The 16,581-nt window shown below is 56.4% G+C and overlaps 3 protein-coding genes across 4 annotated transcripts; 2 read left to right on the forward strand and 1 right to left on the reverse strand.

The window, feature by feature from the left end:
- Nucleotides 1-2,862: 2,862 nt before the first annotated feature.
- ATP6V1F (ATPase H+ transporting V1 subunit F) lies at nt 2,863-6,101 on the forward strand. Its single transcript, XM_004463209.5, has 2 exons — nt 2,863-3,110; nt 5,607-6,101. The coding sequence occupies exons 1-2, from the start codon at nt 2,953-2,955 to the stop codon at nt 5,806-5,808; spliced, it is 360 nt and encodes a 119-aa protein (XP_004463266.1). The 5' UTR covers nt 2,863-2,952; the 3' UTR covers nt 5,809-6,101.
- Nucleotides 6,102-6,151: 50 nt separating this feature from the next.
- SPMIP1 (sperm microtubule inner protein 1) lies at nt 6,152-9,232 on the forward strand. Its single transcript, XM_012527052.4, has 2 exons — nt 6,152-7,078; nt 8,972-9,232. The coding sequence occupies exons 1-2, from the start codon at nt 6,658-6,660 to the stop codon at nt 9,079-9,081; spliced, it is 531 nt and encodes a 176-aa protein (XP_012382506.2). The 5' UTR covers nt 6,152-6,657; the 3' UTR covers nt 9,082-9,232.
- On the reverse strand, nt 8,411-14,976 carry LOC139439037 (MAP7 domain-containing protein 1-like). 2 transcript variants are annotated; one of them, XM_071215265.1, is made up of 9 exons: nt 14,561-14,976; nt 14,346-14,480; nt 13,316-13,383; nt 12,891-12,994; nt 11,337-11,398; nt 9,954-11,006; nt 9,763-9,855; nt 9,480-9,571; nt 8,411-9,402 (listed from the first exon to the last, which is right to left on the reverse strand). In XM_071215265.1, the coding sequence occupies exons 1-9, from the start codon at nt 14,810-14,812 to the stop codon at nt 9,306-9,308; spliced, it is 1,956 nt and encodes a 651-aa protein (XP_071071366.1). In that variant the 5' UTR covers nt 14,813-14,976; the 3' UTR covers nt 8,411-9,305. The 2 variants fall into 2 exon arrangements, with proteins under 2 accessions (XP_071071366.1, XP_071071365.1); XM_071215264.1 differs by having other exon boundaries at nt 11,331-11,398.
- Nucleotides 14,977-16,581: the final 1,605 nt, after the last annotated feature.

Here is a 16,581-nt window from a genome sequence, read left to right on the forward strand (position 1 = left end):
CTCTGGCTGTTCCTTTGAGTGTGCTCTCCATCTCTGGCCACCTCCTCACCTGCCGACACTGAACCAGACCCCAGGGAGGCCCATGGAGGAATGACCAGGCTGAGAGGAAGGCCCTGGGGCAGAGGGCGGCTCCTCTGGGTCACCTGCTTAGCTAGGTCTGGGATGTTGGCGTCCTGGGATGCTCAGGAATGTGGGATTGGTCCTGGGAAAGCTGGAGGGCTGTTGGGTGGAAGACAGGGTGGACGCTATATGCTAGAAGACTGCCCTAACCACTGGGAGGCCTGGGTCAGATCAGCCTAACCTCAGGGATGTTCTTCAAATTAGACCTTACACCAGTGTGCGCTGACGCCAGCAGGAATGCTCTTCACCCAGGAGGCAGGCGGGGCCACATGCAAACCCAGCAGCCTTCACTCTGACCAGTTCCTGGGTCAAACCTGGGCCTGCTTCCTCCTCACCCTCAGTCCCAATCAAGGCTTGCTCAGGGGTCTCCCTCCTAAATGCCTGCAGCAGCCTCTTACCGAGGCTACCTGGTCCGGGCCAGCTCCCTCCAACCCTCCCTCCGTGCTGCAGCCAGAGGGATGTCACATTAACAAGATTATGTCTCTCCCTGGTTTTAGGACCCTTCTGCTGCTCTCTTCTACTTCAGGCTAAAATCTACTCTAACAAGACTTCCAAGCCCCCAAGTCCAGATTCCAGCCTCCTGACTCATTCATTCAAGAATCCCCTGGGAGTTGGGCAGTGTGTCCACTCCCTAACACAGCCTTCTCTAACCCTGCCCCTGTGCTGCAGTTTGGGTTCCCTGCCTGGAAACACCCTTGCCCCCTCCCCTCCTCACCTTCCTGACTAACAGGAAGCTTTCTAGGACTCTTTCCTGCCCCTCGGGGATCAGCAACCCCTCAGCTCCCATAGTGCCCTGGGACACTATGCATTTACCACCCTGATCATGACCCTGTACCTACAAGGCAGCCTCCCCCACCAGACGTGTTCCTAACCCTGGAAGGTCTAATAGGCATATTGAATGAATATATGAATGAGCAGTCGAGTAGAAGGTCAAAGAAGCACAGAAGTATTTCACTCAATTTAACCCCCAACTCTAGACCAGTTCCCTGACATTCAGTACATGGTGGTGGGTCTTCCAGAAAAGGTCCAAAACACACATGGTGCCTGCTCCTAATACCTCTCCTCTTCATCTCTTTACTCAGTAGCTTGTCTGCCTCCTTGCAAGTTTCTCTCTCCCTCTACCTCAGAGGAAGAGGTACCTTCCCCTTCCCTGCTCTGGATCCTGCCCCCTCAAGATTCCTCCAGGGCCATTCCTTACTATGTGTGTGCCCCAGACCCTGCCTAGGATTTTTCACCGGCCCCTCAGTTGTGCAGTGAGCCCCTTGTATCCTCAGCCCCCAGTCATAGTCACATTTGATAAATCATTGAAGGAGTGATGACTGTGGGGCTGTCCCAGCTCCTTTCTTTACCTGACAAGCCCCCTGAAGGCAGGACCTGCTAAGTACCCAACTGCTGGTGGGCACTGAAGGGCAGGTGTGTGCCAGGCACAGAACCAGGTGATTCTACACACACCCTTCCTCGCTCCCTTCTCACTCTCAGTCCTCCTCCCCTTTACTTCCACAGACGGGAGGGTTTTCCTGGATGGTTTGCTCTCTGCATATAGGTCCTAACTCACTCAATCCTCATTCCAGCCCTGTAACCTAGGCATACTATTGTCTGAGGAAACCAAGGCCCTGAGAATTAGACGATGAGTCCAAAATTTCAAACCTAGTTGAGCCCAAATCCCAAATCCACACGTATAACCGCTAGACCAATGCCATGCACTCCATGAATTTCAAACTCACAAACCACATGCCAGATGCCAGGGATGCCTGTTTGTTGAAGGGAGGGGGAAAGAGCAGACTTTTCACTTCCTGTTCATCTCACAGAGTTCACTCTCTTGGGAATGTTAATCCTGTCTATATGGCTTCACAGGCCAGAAATCTGCAAGTCAAGTGAGTCTCTCTATTTCATTCTACCTCCACCTCTCCCCGAACACATCCAGTCCAAAGATCAATTTTCCATTCTGCCTATCAGTACCCCTCGACTCCGACCACTTCCCCACATTCCCCATTACCACTAGCTGAGTGCCAGCCATCATCTCTTACCACTACGGCCTCCCAGCTCCATCTTGCTTTTGCACACAGTGTAGTCACAGTGATCCCTCTGAAACACAAATCTAGCCACATCACCCTCTTGATTAAAACCCTTCAGTGGCTTCCCACTGCCCTAGGATAACTTCCAGATTCTTTAACTTTTCTTGAAGGCACTATACTCTGTAGTCATTAAGCGTTTGCACGCATGGTTCATCTGGCCTAGAACGTTCTCTTGTCCCCCATTCCTATCCCTTTCATTCTGTTGCTCCTTCAGGCCTCAGCTTAGAAGTAACCTTCTTGGAAAAGTGCTCCTTGAGCCACGCCTCCCACCTCCCCCACACCCTTATATAAGTGCTTCCAGGGACTTTTCACATTTTAGCAGTTAACACAGTTTCTAACTGCGTGCTCACTTGGCTCTTTCCCTCCGTAGACAGCATCATTATTAACCTGTTCATTCCTTTATTAGTTGAACAAATACGTATTGAGTGATGTCTACGTCCATCACTGCACCCGTAGAATGAACGGGTGACTGAAACACCCGCTCTGCGAACAAGCGATCGAATGAAAGAGCCTCCCGAGAGCGTCCGCGGTGCCGCGCGGCCTTCTGGGAACCGTAGTCCCCTGATCAGGGCCTCTCTTTACGGCGCAGGCGTATTCAGATTAAGGGAACTTGCTGTTAATGCTCAGGCCCCGGAAGGCGGAGAGGGAGACCTGCGCATGTCTAAAGGCTGGTGGTGAGGCCGAAAAGGGGACGCCCTAAGGAGGCGGGGCCTCGGCTGCTTCTGGCAGACCGGGTGAGCTCTGCCCGGGTGCGAGGATGGCGGGGCGAGGGAAGCTAATCGCTGTGATCGGAGACGAGGACACGGTGACTGGTTTTCTCCTGGGCGGCATAGGGGAGCTTAACAAGAACCGCCAACCTAATTTCCTGGTGGTGGAGAAGGACACAACCATCAATGAGATCGAAGACACTTTCCGGTACGGTGGCCGGCGAGGCCTGAACGGGACCTTCTGCTGTCTGGCGGTCGTAGGGGGAGAGGGCGGAGGTGGCCCGGGGACCAGAGCCTCCGCGGTTCCTGGCGGGCCGAGCCCGGCCTGCACTGGCCGAGACCCAGGCCGAGGCGCCAGACCTCCACCGGGGGGGGTCGGGACGCTCGTCCGCACGTCTGAAGCGGAGGCCTCCTCCTTCCCCGCGCCCCTGGTTGCCTTTTGGGGCTCAGTGGATCCGGGGCTATGCCAGGTCACGAGCCCCCTCTTCATGTGACCATGTGTCAGAAGGGAGCAGGGTTCGTAATGGGCTTGCCTTAGGTGGGTGCCCAGTTCGCCCAGACCCGGGATAGGGCCCCTGACTTCACCTGTAGAGCAGGCTCTGAGCGAGGCAAGCTCTGGGTTTGTTTATTTTTTGTTTTTCTAGACTCTTAAAGGAACCATTCACTAAGACAGGGGTTCTTAACCTTTTTTGTTCCCCGGATCCCTTTGCCAGTCAGGTGAAAACCACAGACCCCTTACTAAGTCCACACTATGCTGTATTATTTAATACATATATCACTCCTGCACCAATACGTCCCCACAAGAATAATGTTTTTTTGAATTTCAATTCAAGCTCATGGACCCCTTGTTAAGAATCCCTGCCTGACTAAGCACTGTACTCAGGCTTTCTTGTACTTTCATCTCCCTTAGGGGTTCACACTCGTCCTATGAAGTAGGGAGGGGTTATTATTCCCACTTGCAGGTGAGAAAACTAAAGCTCAGAGAAGTTAAGGCATGTACACACACACCAGTTGGAAGAGACAGAATTGGGATTTGAACCCATTCCCAGGCCTTTCTGCCTCTCTTAAATTGGGTACCCACCATGCTTCCGCAGCTCTCCTCAGTCTGCCTTGGAATTTCCCATTAGTCTTAATCATAGTGGTCAGACTATCAGGACTGCCTGACTTTCTGCTAAGACCTTGGGCAATTCTTTTGCACCTCATCCTCATTTCCTGCCTGGAGTAAAGGGTGGTAGCTTCAAAGTGGGCGTACAGGCATGGCCTTTAATCCAGGATGTATCTCCTGATGACTAGAATGGAAGGTGCTAGGCTCCTTCCCCCAGCCCCTTCTCTAGGGCCCTTGGCCAAGACTCAGGGATAATCCACTCCCACATGTTTCCCCCTAAACAACCAAGCCAGAGCTGCTGGCTGAGGCTGGTTCAAACTGCTCAAGGTCTGTTAGGCTGTTATGTCGGAAGATACTTTCTGCTGATCTCTAAGCAGTCTGGGGAAATGACTCCATTTGTTCATGAATTTTCCATGTTTCCAACCAAGAGAGACCTTAAAGATCATCAAGACTAACCAAGCCCAGTGCCTGACTCAAGAGTAGGTGCTCAGTAAATAGTTCTTAATGAATAAATGAATGGGGGTGGGGGTGGACGGTGGATCACAAGAAAGGATGATCTCAGTGCCAGGTTCTGCTCATGTGGAAAGTGTGATTCCTTCCTTACTGAGTTTCCTCTTCCTATTTTGTGTTCTTTGCTCACCCCAAACTTCCCTTCCGACCCATCCCCACCCTCATCAGTGAGACCGTGAGGCCTTCAGTGGGCTCCTCAGCCCTTTTCTTTTCCTTTGAGAAGTTAAAGTGTTCACATGGCTTGCAAATTAATATTTAAAAGGTATACATTAAGATGTGTCTCCCACCCATGTCTTCTTCCACCTCATTGTCTTCCCCCTCCCCACTTATGCAAATACAAGGGAATATACACATAATACTTATCCTCCCCCTTCCTTACACAAAGGCAGCATATTTTATACCCTGGCATGCACCTGAATCTTCATTACCAGTCTAGTTGGAAGCCTTCCAAGGAGGGAAGGTAGATGTGCCCTTAGCTTTTAAATAAAATTGATTCTTTTTTTTTTAAAGATTTATTATTTGTATTTCTCTCCCCTCACCTCCCCCACCCCCCATTGTCTCCTCTCTGTGTCCATTCATTGTGTGTTCTTCTGTGTCCGCTTGTATTCTTGTCAGGCAGCACTGGGAATCTGTGTCTCTTTTTGTTCTGACATCTTGCTACATCAGCTCTCCGTGTGTGCAGTGCCACTCCTGGGCAGGCTGCACTTTTTTCGCATGGGGCGGCTCTCCTTGCGGGGTGCACTCCCTGCGACATCCCTATGCGGGGGGAACCCCTGCGTGGCACAGCACTCCTTGCACAACAGCACTGCACGTGGGCCAACTCACCACACGGGCCAGGAGGCCCTGGGTACCAAACCCTGGACCTCCTATATGGTAGACGGACGCTCTATCAGTTGAGCCACATCCGCTTCCCAAAATTGATTCTTGATAGAATTTAGAGAGAATTAAGTGGTAGCCACCTTTTCTGCTTGTCCTCTGCCCATTTCCCTCCACAGCCCAGCCCCACCAACCCAGCGGGGGCTGCTTTGGCAACAGAGAGACAAGTGCCCTGGCAGCTGCCCTGGACTTCCTTCTTCTCCCTCCCAACAGGCAGTTTCTAAACCGGGACGACATTGGCATCATCCTCATCAACCAGTACATCGCCGAGATGGTGCGACACGCACTAGATGCCCACCAGCGCTCCATTCCTGCCGTCCTGGAGATCCCATCCAAGGAACACCCCTATGACGCCGCCAAGGACTCCATCCTGCGCCGGGCCAGGGGCATGTTTACTGCTGAAGACCTGCGCTAGGGGCTCCCCTCCGCCTTCCAGCCCCTCCCTCATCTCCAGGCCCCACCCATCTTGCCATCAGCCCTTCTCTGCATTTTGCATTTTGAGCCTCTGAGTTCCACCATCCTGTCCCTTCCCACCCCGTTGAGAGGCTAGGTGAAGTACTGTGGGTTGCTGGGGCTCTGCCGTTAAAATCAAGGCTGGTTAGGGAATAGGCAGCCTGGCCATCTCTCGTCTTCCACTACCTCTTTCCTCAGCTGTCACAGTGTCATTGTTCATGTTAAATTAAAGTAATATTCTCGCTTCTCTCTCAACTATGGGCTGGTGCTCGAAGGACTTGTGTGGGGTGAGGTTGTTGGGGGAGGGGGGATTAGATTGGCAAGAATGAAGAAGGTTCTGTTAAAGACCCAGGCGTGGAGGTACTAGGCCAGAAAACTGTGCAGGAGGCCATGGCTCAAGGATGGTCCTCTGACTCAAAGGCCAGCTCTGAAGGGTGGTGGGTGGGAGGGGAGAAGACCTGAGCCCTGGCACCTGGCTCCTCTGCTTTAGTCTGCATTGGGCAGTGAGGAGGCCTAACCCCAAGGGACTGGAGCAGAGAGCACAGGAGACCCAGAAGCCTGTCATACTAGGCTGAGCCTGGGTCCTGCAAGAGGTTTGGGGGTCAAATCTCTTAATGCCAGTGGGCCCTGGCCTGAGGCTGCCTTGGAAAGCAGGGTATGGCAAGTAGAACCCTGGCCCTGTGTGAGGTGATGCTTGGTTGCCAGGTGATTGTCCCTGAGCAGCTACCCTGACTGTCAGAAGGAAAAGCACCTGCTTGCTGTGCTCACCCCTCAGCTGTGACCACCCTGGTACTGCTCCTTCCCTGCCACCATGTCACGGCAACTCAACATGGACACGCTGCGGCAAAATTTCTGGAAGGAGGAGTATCTGAGGGAGAAGATGTTGCACTGTGAATGGCATCGCAAGTACGGGTCGTTGGTGAAGGCCAAACAGAAGGCTAAGGCTGCAGCCCGCCTGCCCCTCAAACTGCCCACCCTGTACCCTAAAGCCCCACTCTCACCCCCACCTGCCCCCAAAACAGTCCCTTCCAAGGCCCCCAGCCCCATTCCGGAGGCTCCTATTCAGTCAGAAATGTACCCAGTACCGCCTGCCACCCGGGCCCTGCTGTATGAAGGCATCTCCCACGACTCTCAGGGCCGCTACCACTACCTCAACACCCGAAAACTGGACAGGCCAGAGATGCGCTACCTCTTCCCCATCACCACCAACTTCACATATGGCTGGCAGCTGGGTGAGCCCCGACCTTCTGGAAATTATTCACCTAACACACCGAGCACGTGACCCGTGCCAGGCCGTGCTCTCAGCACTAGGCACGCGAGGCCCAGCCCTTTCGAGGAGCGGGCCTTCCAGTGTGCGGAGCAAGGAATGCCTGGGAGAGAGGCACTCCATGATGAGACTAGGGAGGGGAGGGGTGGGGTGGGGTGCTTCTTTAGATTGAATTGTCAGGCAAGGCCCCTCTGAGAAGTTGATCTTTAGGTTGAGACCTTAATAGCAAGGAGGAGTTTGGATTTTATTCTAAGTGGAAGAGGGAGCCAATGGAGGGTTTTAAGCAGGCAAATGATGCTGACTACTTAAAAAAAAATCACCCCGACTGTTGTGTAAGTAGTGTGTTTTTCGGGGGAAAGAACAGAAGTTGACAGATGATTTGAGCATCTATTCAGGTTGTCCTGGCAAGAGATGATGACTTGGCCTAGGGTAATTAGCAGTAGAGCTGAGAGTAGATTCAGAATGTTTTCGAGGAAGAAATGGCAGAACTTATCAACATATTAGACATGCAAGTAAGAGGAACAGGGGCCACGGCCAGCTTTTCGGCCGGCACAGCAGTGGCAGGGAAGACTGGGAGAGGAGCAGGGCCGGAGTGTGTTTGGAGGCTGAGGTCAGTCTGGGCCCTATTAAGCTGGAGGTGCCGGTGAGGTGGCTGTGTATGAAGTCTGCTCCTAAGGAGAGAGGTGGGAGTGAAAGATGCAGGTTTGGGGGGTGAGATCGCCCAGGAAGTACAAATTGCTGGACTTAGACTGGAGGCAGGCAGGGAGCACAGCCGGGAGCACGCAGGGGGATGATGTTAGTGGGAAGACTATCCATCCTGAATGAGTCTGTTTTTCCTCTGAGGCTGAGTAAGGTCACCAGCTGGGAAGAAGAGAAGCAGAGGCAGTGAGGTAGTTTGAGATGGGGAGTACAGTGTGGGAAAAGGAATGTGCCAGGGTGTTGGGGTGCTGGGTGGTGCTGAGTATCCCTTTGCTGTCTGTGATTGTGAATCAAAGTGAGATTAGTCACTGGTCCTGGACCTTTCTCCAGCTGCTGCGTGCAGGTGCAGAAATGGTGCGCAGTTGGGGGATAATCACAGTTGAGGTCTTGCCAAGCAAGTTCCCCATTTTTTTTTTTTTAAGATTTATTTATTTATTTAATTTCCCCCCCTCCCCTGGTTGTCTGTTCTTGGTGTCTATTTGCTGCGCTTGTTTCTTTGTCCGCTTCTGTTGTCGTCAGCGGCACGGGAATTGTGGGCGGCGCCATTCCTGGGCAGGCTGCTCTTTCTTTTCACGCTGGGCGGCTCTCCTCAAGGGCGCACTCCTTGCGTGTGGGGCTCCCCCACGCGGGGGACACCCTTGTGTGACAAGGCACTCCTTGCGTGCATCAGCACTCCGCATGGCCAGCTCCACACGGGTCAAGGAGGCCCGGGGTTTGAACCACGGACCTCCCATATGGTAGACAGACGCCCTAACCACTGGGCCAAAGTCCGTTTCCCGCAAGTTCCCCATTTTCCCCAGGGCCCCAACAAAAGCAGGAAGCGGGGCCCAGAAGCAGGAGGTAGAGGGAGGCCCTAGCACCCATTCAAGTCTAGCTGAGTCTGTCCCTGTGATAAGAAGGACTGGGTTCCCCAAAAGCAGAGGATTCTGGGGCTGGTTCATCAGTGTGGATGGCTGACGTGGTTCTGCCATCACTGCTATAACCCAGCCAGCTCCCTGTACTCTCCTGCAGCTCCCACGCCTCAGAAGCATTTCCTTTTATTTCTTTGCAAAGTGGATACAACATGGGCAGATTACGAGGGCTATGCAGGCAGACAGGACTCCCCAGTTCCTTGAGTTCCTTCCCAGGAACCCATTCCCAGCCTCTGATCTCTTCCCAGGCCCCCCAGTGAAGCAAGAACTGATCTCCTGCAAGATGTGCCGCATTGATTCATTCTTCCGCAAGAACGGGGCCTTTGCACTGCTTGACCCCCAGGACCTGGCCCTCTGACCTTGCACAGGGCAGGACGGTGGGCTCAGGGAAGACAAGAGGAAATGACCTGCCTCCTGGTGGGGCAAAGCTGCTCTGCCTGTCTGGCTCTCCTAGCCCTCAGGCTGCATTCTGGGCCTTTCTAAAACTACCTCTGACCTGCACTTGCTAACCTCTAGGTTGCCCTCTCGCTTCTTCCTTAACCCTCCGTCTCCTCAGTGAGCCCTTTGAGGATCCAGTAATGACTAGAAGTGGGCTGGGAAGGGTGGTGAGCTCTCCTCTCCAGACACAGGCTCCTCAGCGCCAGGAGACCACAGCAGCTTCTGGAAGTTCTGGGTGTTCCTGGGGAAGGAGGAGCTTGTCAACCCAGCTGTCAAGGAAGAGGGCCACTCCTCCCAACCTCCCTGCGGCCCCCTCACCTGGCCCTGAGGGCCCGCAGGCGCCGAGTCCTCTCCCGGAGCTCTTGTTCCAGCTGCTCCCGCAGGGCGCGCCGCTGCCCAGCCTTGTCCTCCTGGGGGGTGCAGAGCGCTGAGCGCCCTCCCGCACCCCGGGGCTCGATGGGGCCAGCAGGGGGAGCACCCGGGCAGACCCGCGCCTCTCGTGCCCTCGGTACCTTTCATTGCACGCGCGCAGTGCGTGCGCCTCTAAGAAACCCCAGGTCGTGTGCCCCGCACCCCCAGCCCCTTCTCCCTAGGATCTTGCCTGAGGCGGGAGTTGAGCGGGGCTGAGCGGGGGAGTCACCAGGGGGTGAATCCGGGAGTGGCGGTTCCAGGCGATGCAGAGGCGTCCCAGGACCTGCGGGAGGCGGCCGTCAGCGGGCCCCGGCGCCCCCTCGGCGCCCCCTGGGTGGCCCGCCGCCAGGCCAGCCCGGCCCCGCCCCGGCGGGTGCGCACCCGGAGCCGCTGCCGCTCGCGGTCCTGCCGTCGCCGGCGCTGGGCGGTGCGGTGCAGCTCCAGCAGCCGCTGCAGGGCCGCCTCCCGCTGCTCCGCGCTCACCGCTGCCCGCGTCGCCTCCCTGCCGGCGGGCTCGGGCCACGCGGCCCTCGAGGGCTTGGGAGTCTCAGTCCCGCCCTTCCTCTCCTCGCCCGCCTCCTGCTCGGCAGGGCCGGGGCCGCCTCCCGCGGCTGGCGTCCCGTGCGCGTGGCGCCCCAGCCCTGCGGCCCCCGGGACAGCTGCCGGGAGCTCGTGCAGTGCGGAGTCCTGGGTGCTGAGCGCCCCCAGCACGGCCGCTTCTGGGCCTGGGAGCGGTGGCGGGGTCGGCGGTGCGGGCGGCCTGCGGAGCGGATGCGGAGCCCAGGGCCCCTCCTGCGCAGCCCCCAGCTTTCTCGCGGCTTGGGTAGACTCTCCTCTGTGGCCCTCCGTCTTTCGCTGCAACAGCTGGGTGGGCCCCTGGCCGACTGGACTCTCCCTTCCCCCAGCCTGGGGGACCTGTTCCCCCAGACACCCGCAGAAGTCCTCCGAAGGGCGCAGGGGGGCGCCCTCCCCCGGGGGCTGTGTAGGCCCCTGTCCCCCAGCCACCTCCCAGGCTTGTGGGGTACCGCCGTCAGAAAACTGAAGGCCTGTTTCCTGACCAGGAGTCTCCTTCCTGGGCTCCAGGGGGCCCTCTGTTCTCTGACCCTTAGGGCTGTTTCCTCTTTGACCTTGAAGAGCCTCTCTGTTCTCACTCTGGGGAGCTTCCCCCCTCTGAGCTTTTGCGACCTCACCCTGAGGGGCCTCCGGCCTCTGGCTCTGCGGAGGCTCCATCCTCAGCAGGTTCTGAAGGTCTGCCCGCTCCTGGCCCAGTCCCTCTGGAGGATCTTGGGGTTCCAGTGGGTCCTGGGCGGGCAGGCCTGAGGGTCCTGGGGCCACCTGGGCCAGCTGTCTCCCTTGCAGGCTCCCCGATGGCAGGTGAAGGGGACTCTGGGTCTTGGGCTCTGCTTGGCTTCTCTCTGCACCCTGGGCCAAGTCCTGGGGAGGAAAAGCACTTTGCGCCCAGGCTTCTGGGGCATTCCCGCGCCAGGGCCACCTCCTCCAGGGAAGCCTGAAGAAGCCAGTGGCTGACTACACCCTGGCGGACCCCACTTCCCTTACACCCCCTGCCTGATTCCTGGATTTGTTGAACCCACTTTACATGGTGTAGAAGGTGCTTCCATGATGGTACCCCCCCCTGCCTAGAGGAGGTTATGGATCCATCACTCCCAGCCTCACCCCAGTAGCCCCGCTCCCAGGCAGACCCCATACCTGCTGTCCCAGCCTGAAAGGGGCCTTGCCCAGGACCCTCAACCCTTTTACCTTTACCTCTGAGCTTCTGGGTTCCCCCAAGATACTGCTGGTAGTGGGGTTCAACTCTTGCAAGCAACCTGAGGGAGAAAGACCAATGTTGGGGGTCCCTCTATGCATGTCCCAACCACTCCCCCACATTTGCTCCCACCTGAGCTGGAACCCAGGGCATAAGGGGGATGGGTGACCCGAGAGCTGTGTTTGAACTTCAAGGCTGTCAAGCTGTCACAGTTCACCAGTCTACTTGTATCTGTTCAGCCTGCCACGCACCTGCTCTCAAGTTTGCCTGCCCACAGTCAGCCCGGTCTTCCTCCTGCTCTCAGTCAAAGGGACCACCCCAAGGGACCCACCCTCCTCCCCAGAACCCCAAAAGAAGCTGGGGAGAGGGAGAGGCCTGCTTGCCGGGGCCATCCATCCCTTAGCACAAGGATGTCCCACCTTGGCCCATTCAGGCCAAAAGAAGAAACCCAGTGTGGGTGCCTCAATTATTAAGGAAATCCCCTTCAGCAAAATGAAATGAAATAATCTGGGAAATGACTTTTAGGCCAGAGCCTGGGCTAAAGATGGCAAGTCTTCATAATTAGCAAAAGGAACTTAAAGAGATGAAGCTGTCCCTGCTCCTCACAGCTGTGGAGGAAGGAGAGTTGTTCTACATCCATAAAATGAGATTAAGAAAAAACAAACCCTGACTGCATAAGGCCTTACTCCATTTTGCTTTCATGCAATAATAGAGAGTGGTGTGAATACTCAGAACAGGAAATGGGTATGTTCTCTGTGAAAATGAAGCTCTTCTGAAGGGTTTTTTGAACAGGAATCTTATAAGACTCCCCAAGCCTGTAGAAATCATTGCCATGAGCTATGAGAAATAACCTTCAAAATCCCTCTGTAATTCCAATGTGCTGTCTTACTAAATAATCTGGTAATAATGTAATATTTTTGTATCCCCCAAAAGACAAAATAAGTTAACTCTGTCAGTCAGAAAATCATTGCTGGTACTTTACTCTTCCCCCACATGCTTGACAGAACAATTAAAAGCTTACGGCTTTGCTAGATTATTTAACAAATAATCTGAGTGTTTGTTTCATTTCAAGATACCGGCCCAAGGCCCACAGCATCCATCTCCCTGAATTCTAATTGCCTGTTTATTGTCACTCTTCACCGGGCTGTGATCTCAAGGATGGGGACCAGGCCATCTCTTATTCTCTGAATATCCCCAGTGCCTGGCACAGGGCTGACACATAGGTGGCTGGCAGCTGATCTTCCCCTCCCCTCTCCTGGGCAGTCATTGGCAGTCATTTCCAGCACTCTATCCCCTGAGCCCATTAACCTCAGAATCCTCTTGGACACGGTACCTGAGACAATTGGAACCAGTCAGGTGAAATTGGCACATAAAATAAAACGTACTTGTCCTTCCTGGATGCCCTGGTCCTCCATGAAGAGGTGCAAGATAAAGAATGGACTGAAGTCTTGGACCCTTGAACTTGGAGTGAGGCCCCCCTGCATCTAGTCTGGTTCCCCCAGTGCTGGGGGCTCCCTGCTCTCCTGGCTGCCCCACCCTTTCTGGCAGTGTACCTGGTGTGTGCCCTGCCGGCAAGCTGGGATGCCCCCAACTTGGGTGCACGGTGCTCGTGGCCACATCCATATCCAGGTCAGCCAATGGGCCCACCGCCGGTGCCCTGCATGCGCGCAAAGGCTGCCTCAATGCCTCATGGGGCCGTGGGCTCTCGAGCAGGGAGGGAGCCCTTCTCCCCTGTCCCTGCCAGCTCCCAGGCCCCTCCCACCCCCTGCACCACAGGGTCCTGGGAGCTGAAATTCAGAATCATCTTCTCCAGGGACTGTGGAGCAACCACAGGAAAAACTGAGGGCCCCAGGAGATTCTCTGAGGCACGAGGAGGGGCACTAGGCAGGAAAAAAGACAGGGGAAGGGGTCCAGGGCTTGGATGCTTTATGTGGCAATGCCTAGGGGGTGGCCAGGATTCTCTGGGAGAAAGACTCACCTCTCCGGAAGCTGATGGTTCTGGCTCAAGGACTCCCCAGCCTGGGGTGGAGAACACAGCCTGGGACTCTGGAAGGGTTGAGGGGTACCCAGATCCACAAGGCATCCCCCAGTGTGGCAGGCAGCTTCTACAATGGCCCCACGTGGTCCCCATGCCCTTGTAGAACCTCTCCCCCAATCCCTCCTGCTCAGTTGAGCCTGCAGATGAGACTGCAGCCCTGGCAGATGAGACTGCTACCTCATGACAGACCTGGAGCCAGAGGCACCTAGCTCTGACACTCCTTAAATCACAGAAACCATGAAAGAGTAATCATTTTTCAAGTCATTAGGTTTTGGGGTGATTTGTTAGGCAGCAATAGGTAACCAATACACCAGGAATTAATTTCCTGACTTCTGTCCATTCTGGGTGACAGCCCACCCCCAACGCCTGCCCCATGGTAGCCGCTGTCCTCACACTGACTCAGTGGGAAAGCTCGTTGTCACATTGGTCACCACCACCACCTCCTTCTACAGCTGGATGGGACTTGGCCCCTTGGTGGCAGAGCTGGGAGGGCAGTGCACACTGTGGTTCTGGGTCCAGGGCCCCGTCACCACAGCAGCCCCTCCTGAAGGAGTCAGTCTGGCCACCAGGAGTCATGGCCTGGCTGGGGCTGGTCAGTGCCTCTCGTCCCAGGGGCATGCTGGACATGAGCCTCTGTCCCCTGGGACCTGCTGGGCCTGATTCCTTCCAAGCAGCAGCCAGTGTCTCAAGGCCTCCGGGGTATCACCAGGCAGTTGATTTGATCAAGACAGCCATTCCTTGTGGAATAAAAGCAGCCAGGAGGTGACGCGCATGCGCGGATGAGCTCGCCTCAGCCTCTCCCCTGCTCTCTGAGGAGAGTCGTATTACCTTCCCCACTCCATAGCTGAGGAAACAGAGGCTGACCTCCCCCAGGGAGCGTCAGAGCCAAGATCGGTCCTCTCAAGTCCCCTCACCACCACGGCTGCCTCGTGTCCCTCTGTCCCCTGCCCCCAGCCCTGCCCCTGCTCACCCCACTCATGGGCTGCGCAGAGTCCCCACCCGTCCTGCCATGGGACTCGCCATGCCAGCTCCATGCACGCTGGGCCCAGGGCGGCCAGAAGAGGCCCAGCCCCGCCCCGGTCAGCAGCTCCAAGTCCCACAGGAGCTGTGGGGAGATAGGGTGCCAGGGCATGAGAGGGCACCCGCCCTGCCTTCTGCCATGCCCTGCCCCCGGCCAGCCCCTACCTGCTCCTGGGCCCGCCGGCGCCGCTCCAACTCCAGCAGCACGGAGGGCAGCTCCAGCCCACGGGGGCGCCAGGGGGAGTCGGCTGCCTGCCTCCCCCCTTGGGGCTGGTGCTGCTCCTCCCTCACCTGCCGCAGCACAGCTCGGAGCTGGCCCTGGCCCCCCGGGCACCGGAAGAGGTGCTGGTACAGAGCCAAGACCTGCTCAGGGGTACACGGGGGCCCCAGGCCCCCAAGTGTGGCTGCCTGCTCCATGGGGCAGGGGGCAGGCAGATGTCCCCCCTCTCCTCTCTCTAGCTGCCACTGGGGACCTGCGAGGGGCCGAGGCCCCAGAGCCGGGAGGAGACAAAGGCTCCGGATCCCAGTAATGCAGGGCCCTGACACCTGAGCTAGGGCCTGGGTGGCAGCCAAGCCCCACAGACACCCTGGCCTGACTCTGACGTGGGCTTCTTGGCCCTGAAGGTGGCAGTGGTGGGTTGGGAGCACGCCCTGGTGGAGAGAGTGGGGAGTGTGTGTTTGCAGTCCTGAATGAGTGCACGTTTTAACTAGCAGCTCGTAAGTGCACTCTCTGGCTTGTACCAGCAGCAGCAGCGGCCACCAACAGCTCTCTCTGCCTGGACACAGCACCACGTGCGTGTAGTCCTTCCGTGCAGCAATGCTGTGACCGAGGGACCGTCATCTCCCCCAATTTACAGGTAAGAAAGCTGGGCCCCAGAGGGTCGTGGGCCCTGACAGGTGGGCAATGTTCCCTTCATCTCCAGACAGCTGGGCGTTGTAAAGAGGCTCTGGGGGAACACGGTACCCCGACTTTAGGCCCTTCTGTCACACGGAACAGCAAGAGCAGGCAATACCCCGGCTTGCACCTGCCAGGGGCTTGCTCCCCACTTGCTGTCCTGTATTCCTCGCTGCATGAGATCCTGCTATCACGCTCTGTGGCCTGATGCATTTGCCCTACTGCTGTGTGAGAGAGCAGGGGAAACTCTCCTCTCTGAGCCCCAAACGAGAAAAGCCTCACCTGACAGAGCTGACTGAGCAGGGCAGGCAGCTCCCATCAAAGCTGACACCCTCTTAGATGAACAATTGAGGGGTTTGGGGGGAACCCTTTTGGCGGGTGTCCTCTCCTGGAGCGCTGGGCTTTCACTCCTTGCTGTGTAAAAAGTTGTTGAGGGAAGCAGATTTGGCTCAACTGATAGAGCGTCTGCCCACCACATGGGAGGTCCAGAGTTCAAACCCCGGGCCTCCTTGACCCGTGTCGAGCTGGCCCACGTACAGTGCTGATGCGCGCAAGGAGTGCCTTGCCACGCAAGGAGTGCCCTGCCACGCAGGGGTGCCCCCTGAGTAGGGGAGCCCCACGTGCAAGGAGTGCACCCCATAAGGAGAGCCACCCTGTGCAAAAAAAGTGCAGCCTGCCCAGGAGTGGTGCTGCACACATGGAGAACTGATGCAGCAACATGATGCAACAAAAAAGAAACACAGATTCCCAGTGCTGCCGAGAATGCAAGTGGACACAGAAGAACACACAGCGAATGGACACAGAGAGCAGACAACTAGGAGGGAGGGAAGGTGGGGGGGAAGGGGACAGAAGTAAATAAAAATAAATTAAAAAAAAAACAACTTGTTGAAACATCAGGGGCCTGGCAGAGAGGATGGAGGCCCCTGAGGTTTTAGCCAAGGTCCCTAACTCACCAAGGTCACATGGCCTGTGGGTGACAGAGAGGACTCAAATTCTAGACTTTTCCTCGATCTTTCCCCTATAATGATGTCTTCACAACCACTATGTGTGTCTGCTGCCGGGCCTCCCGCCAGCGGGTGTGGCTTGAATGAGCGCAGGGGTCACACACGTGTCTACTTCATCACGGTTTGTTGTCTCTCCTCGCCCCCACCCCGGGCTCATGCCCGAGCACACCACTCCCCTAAACCCAGAGGGAAGGGGATTCCACGTGTGGGCTGAGCCCCTTCTCTGTGGTTCCTCGGCCCCTGCAGGAACCCACACGGATCCAGAGGGCCGCACAAAGACTCCCCCA

This window comes from Dasypus novemcinctus, chromosome 5, assembly GCF_030445035.2.
Source record: "Dasypus novemcinctus isolate mDasNov1 chromosome 5, mDasNov1.1.hap2, whole genome shotgun sequence".
NCBI classification, from domain to species: domain Eukaryota; kingdom Metazoa; phylum Chordata; class Mammalia; order Cingulata; family Dasypodidae; genus Dasypus; species Dasypus novemcinctus.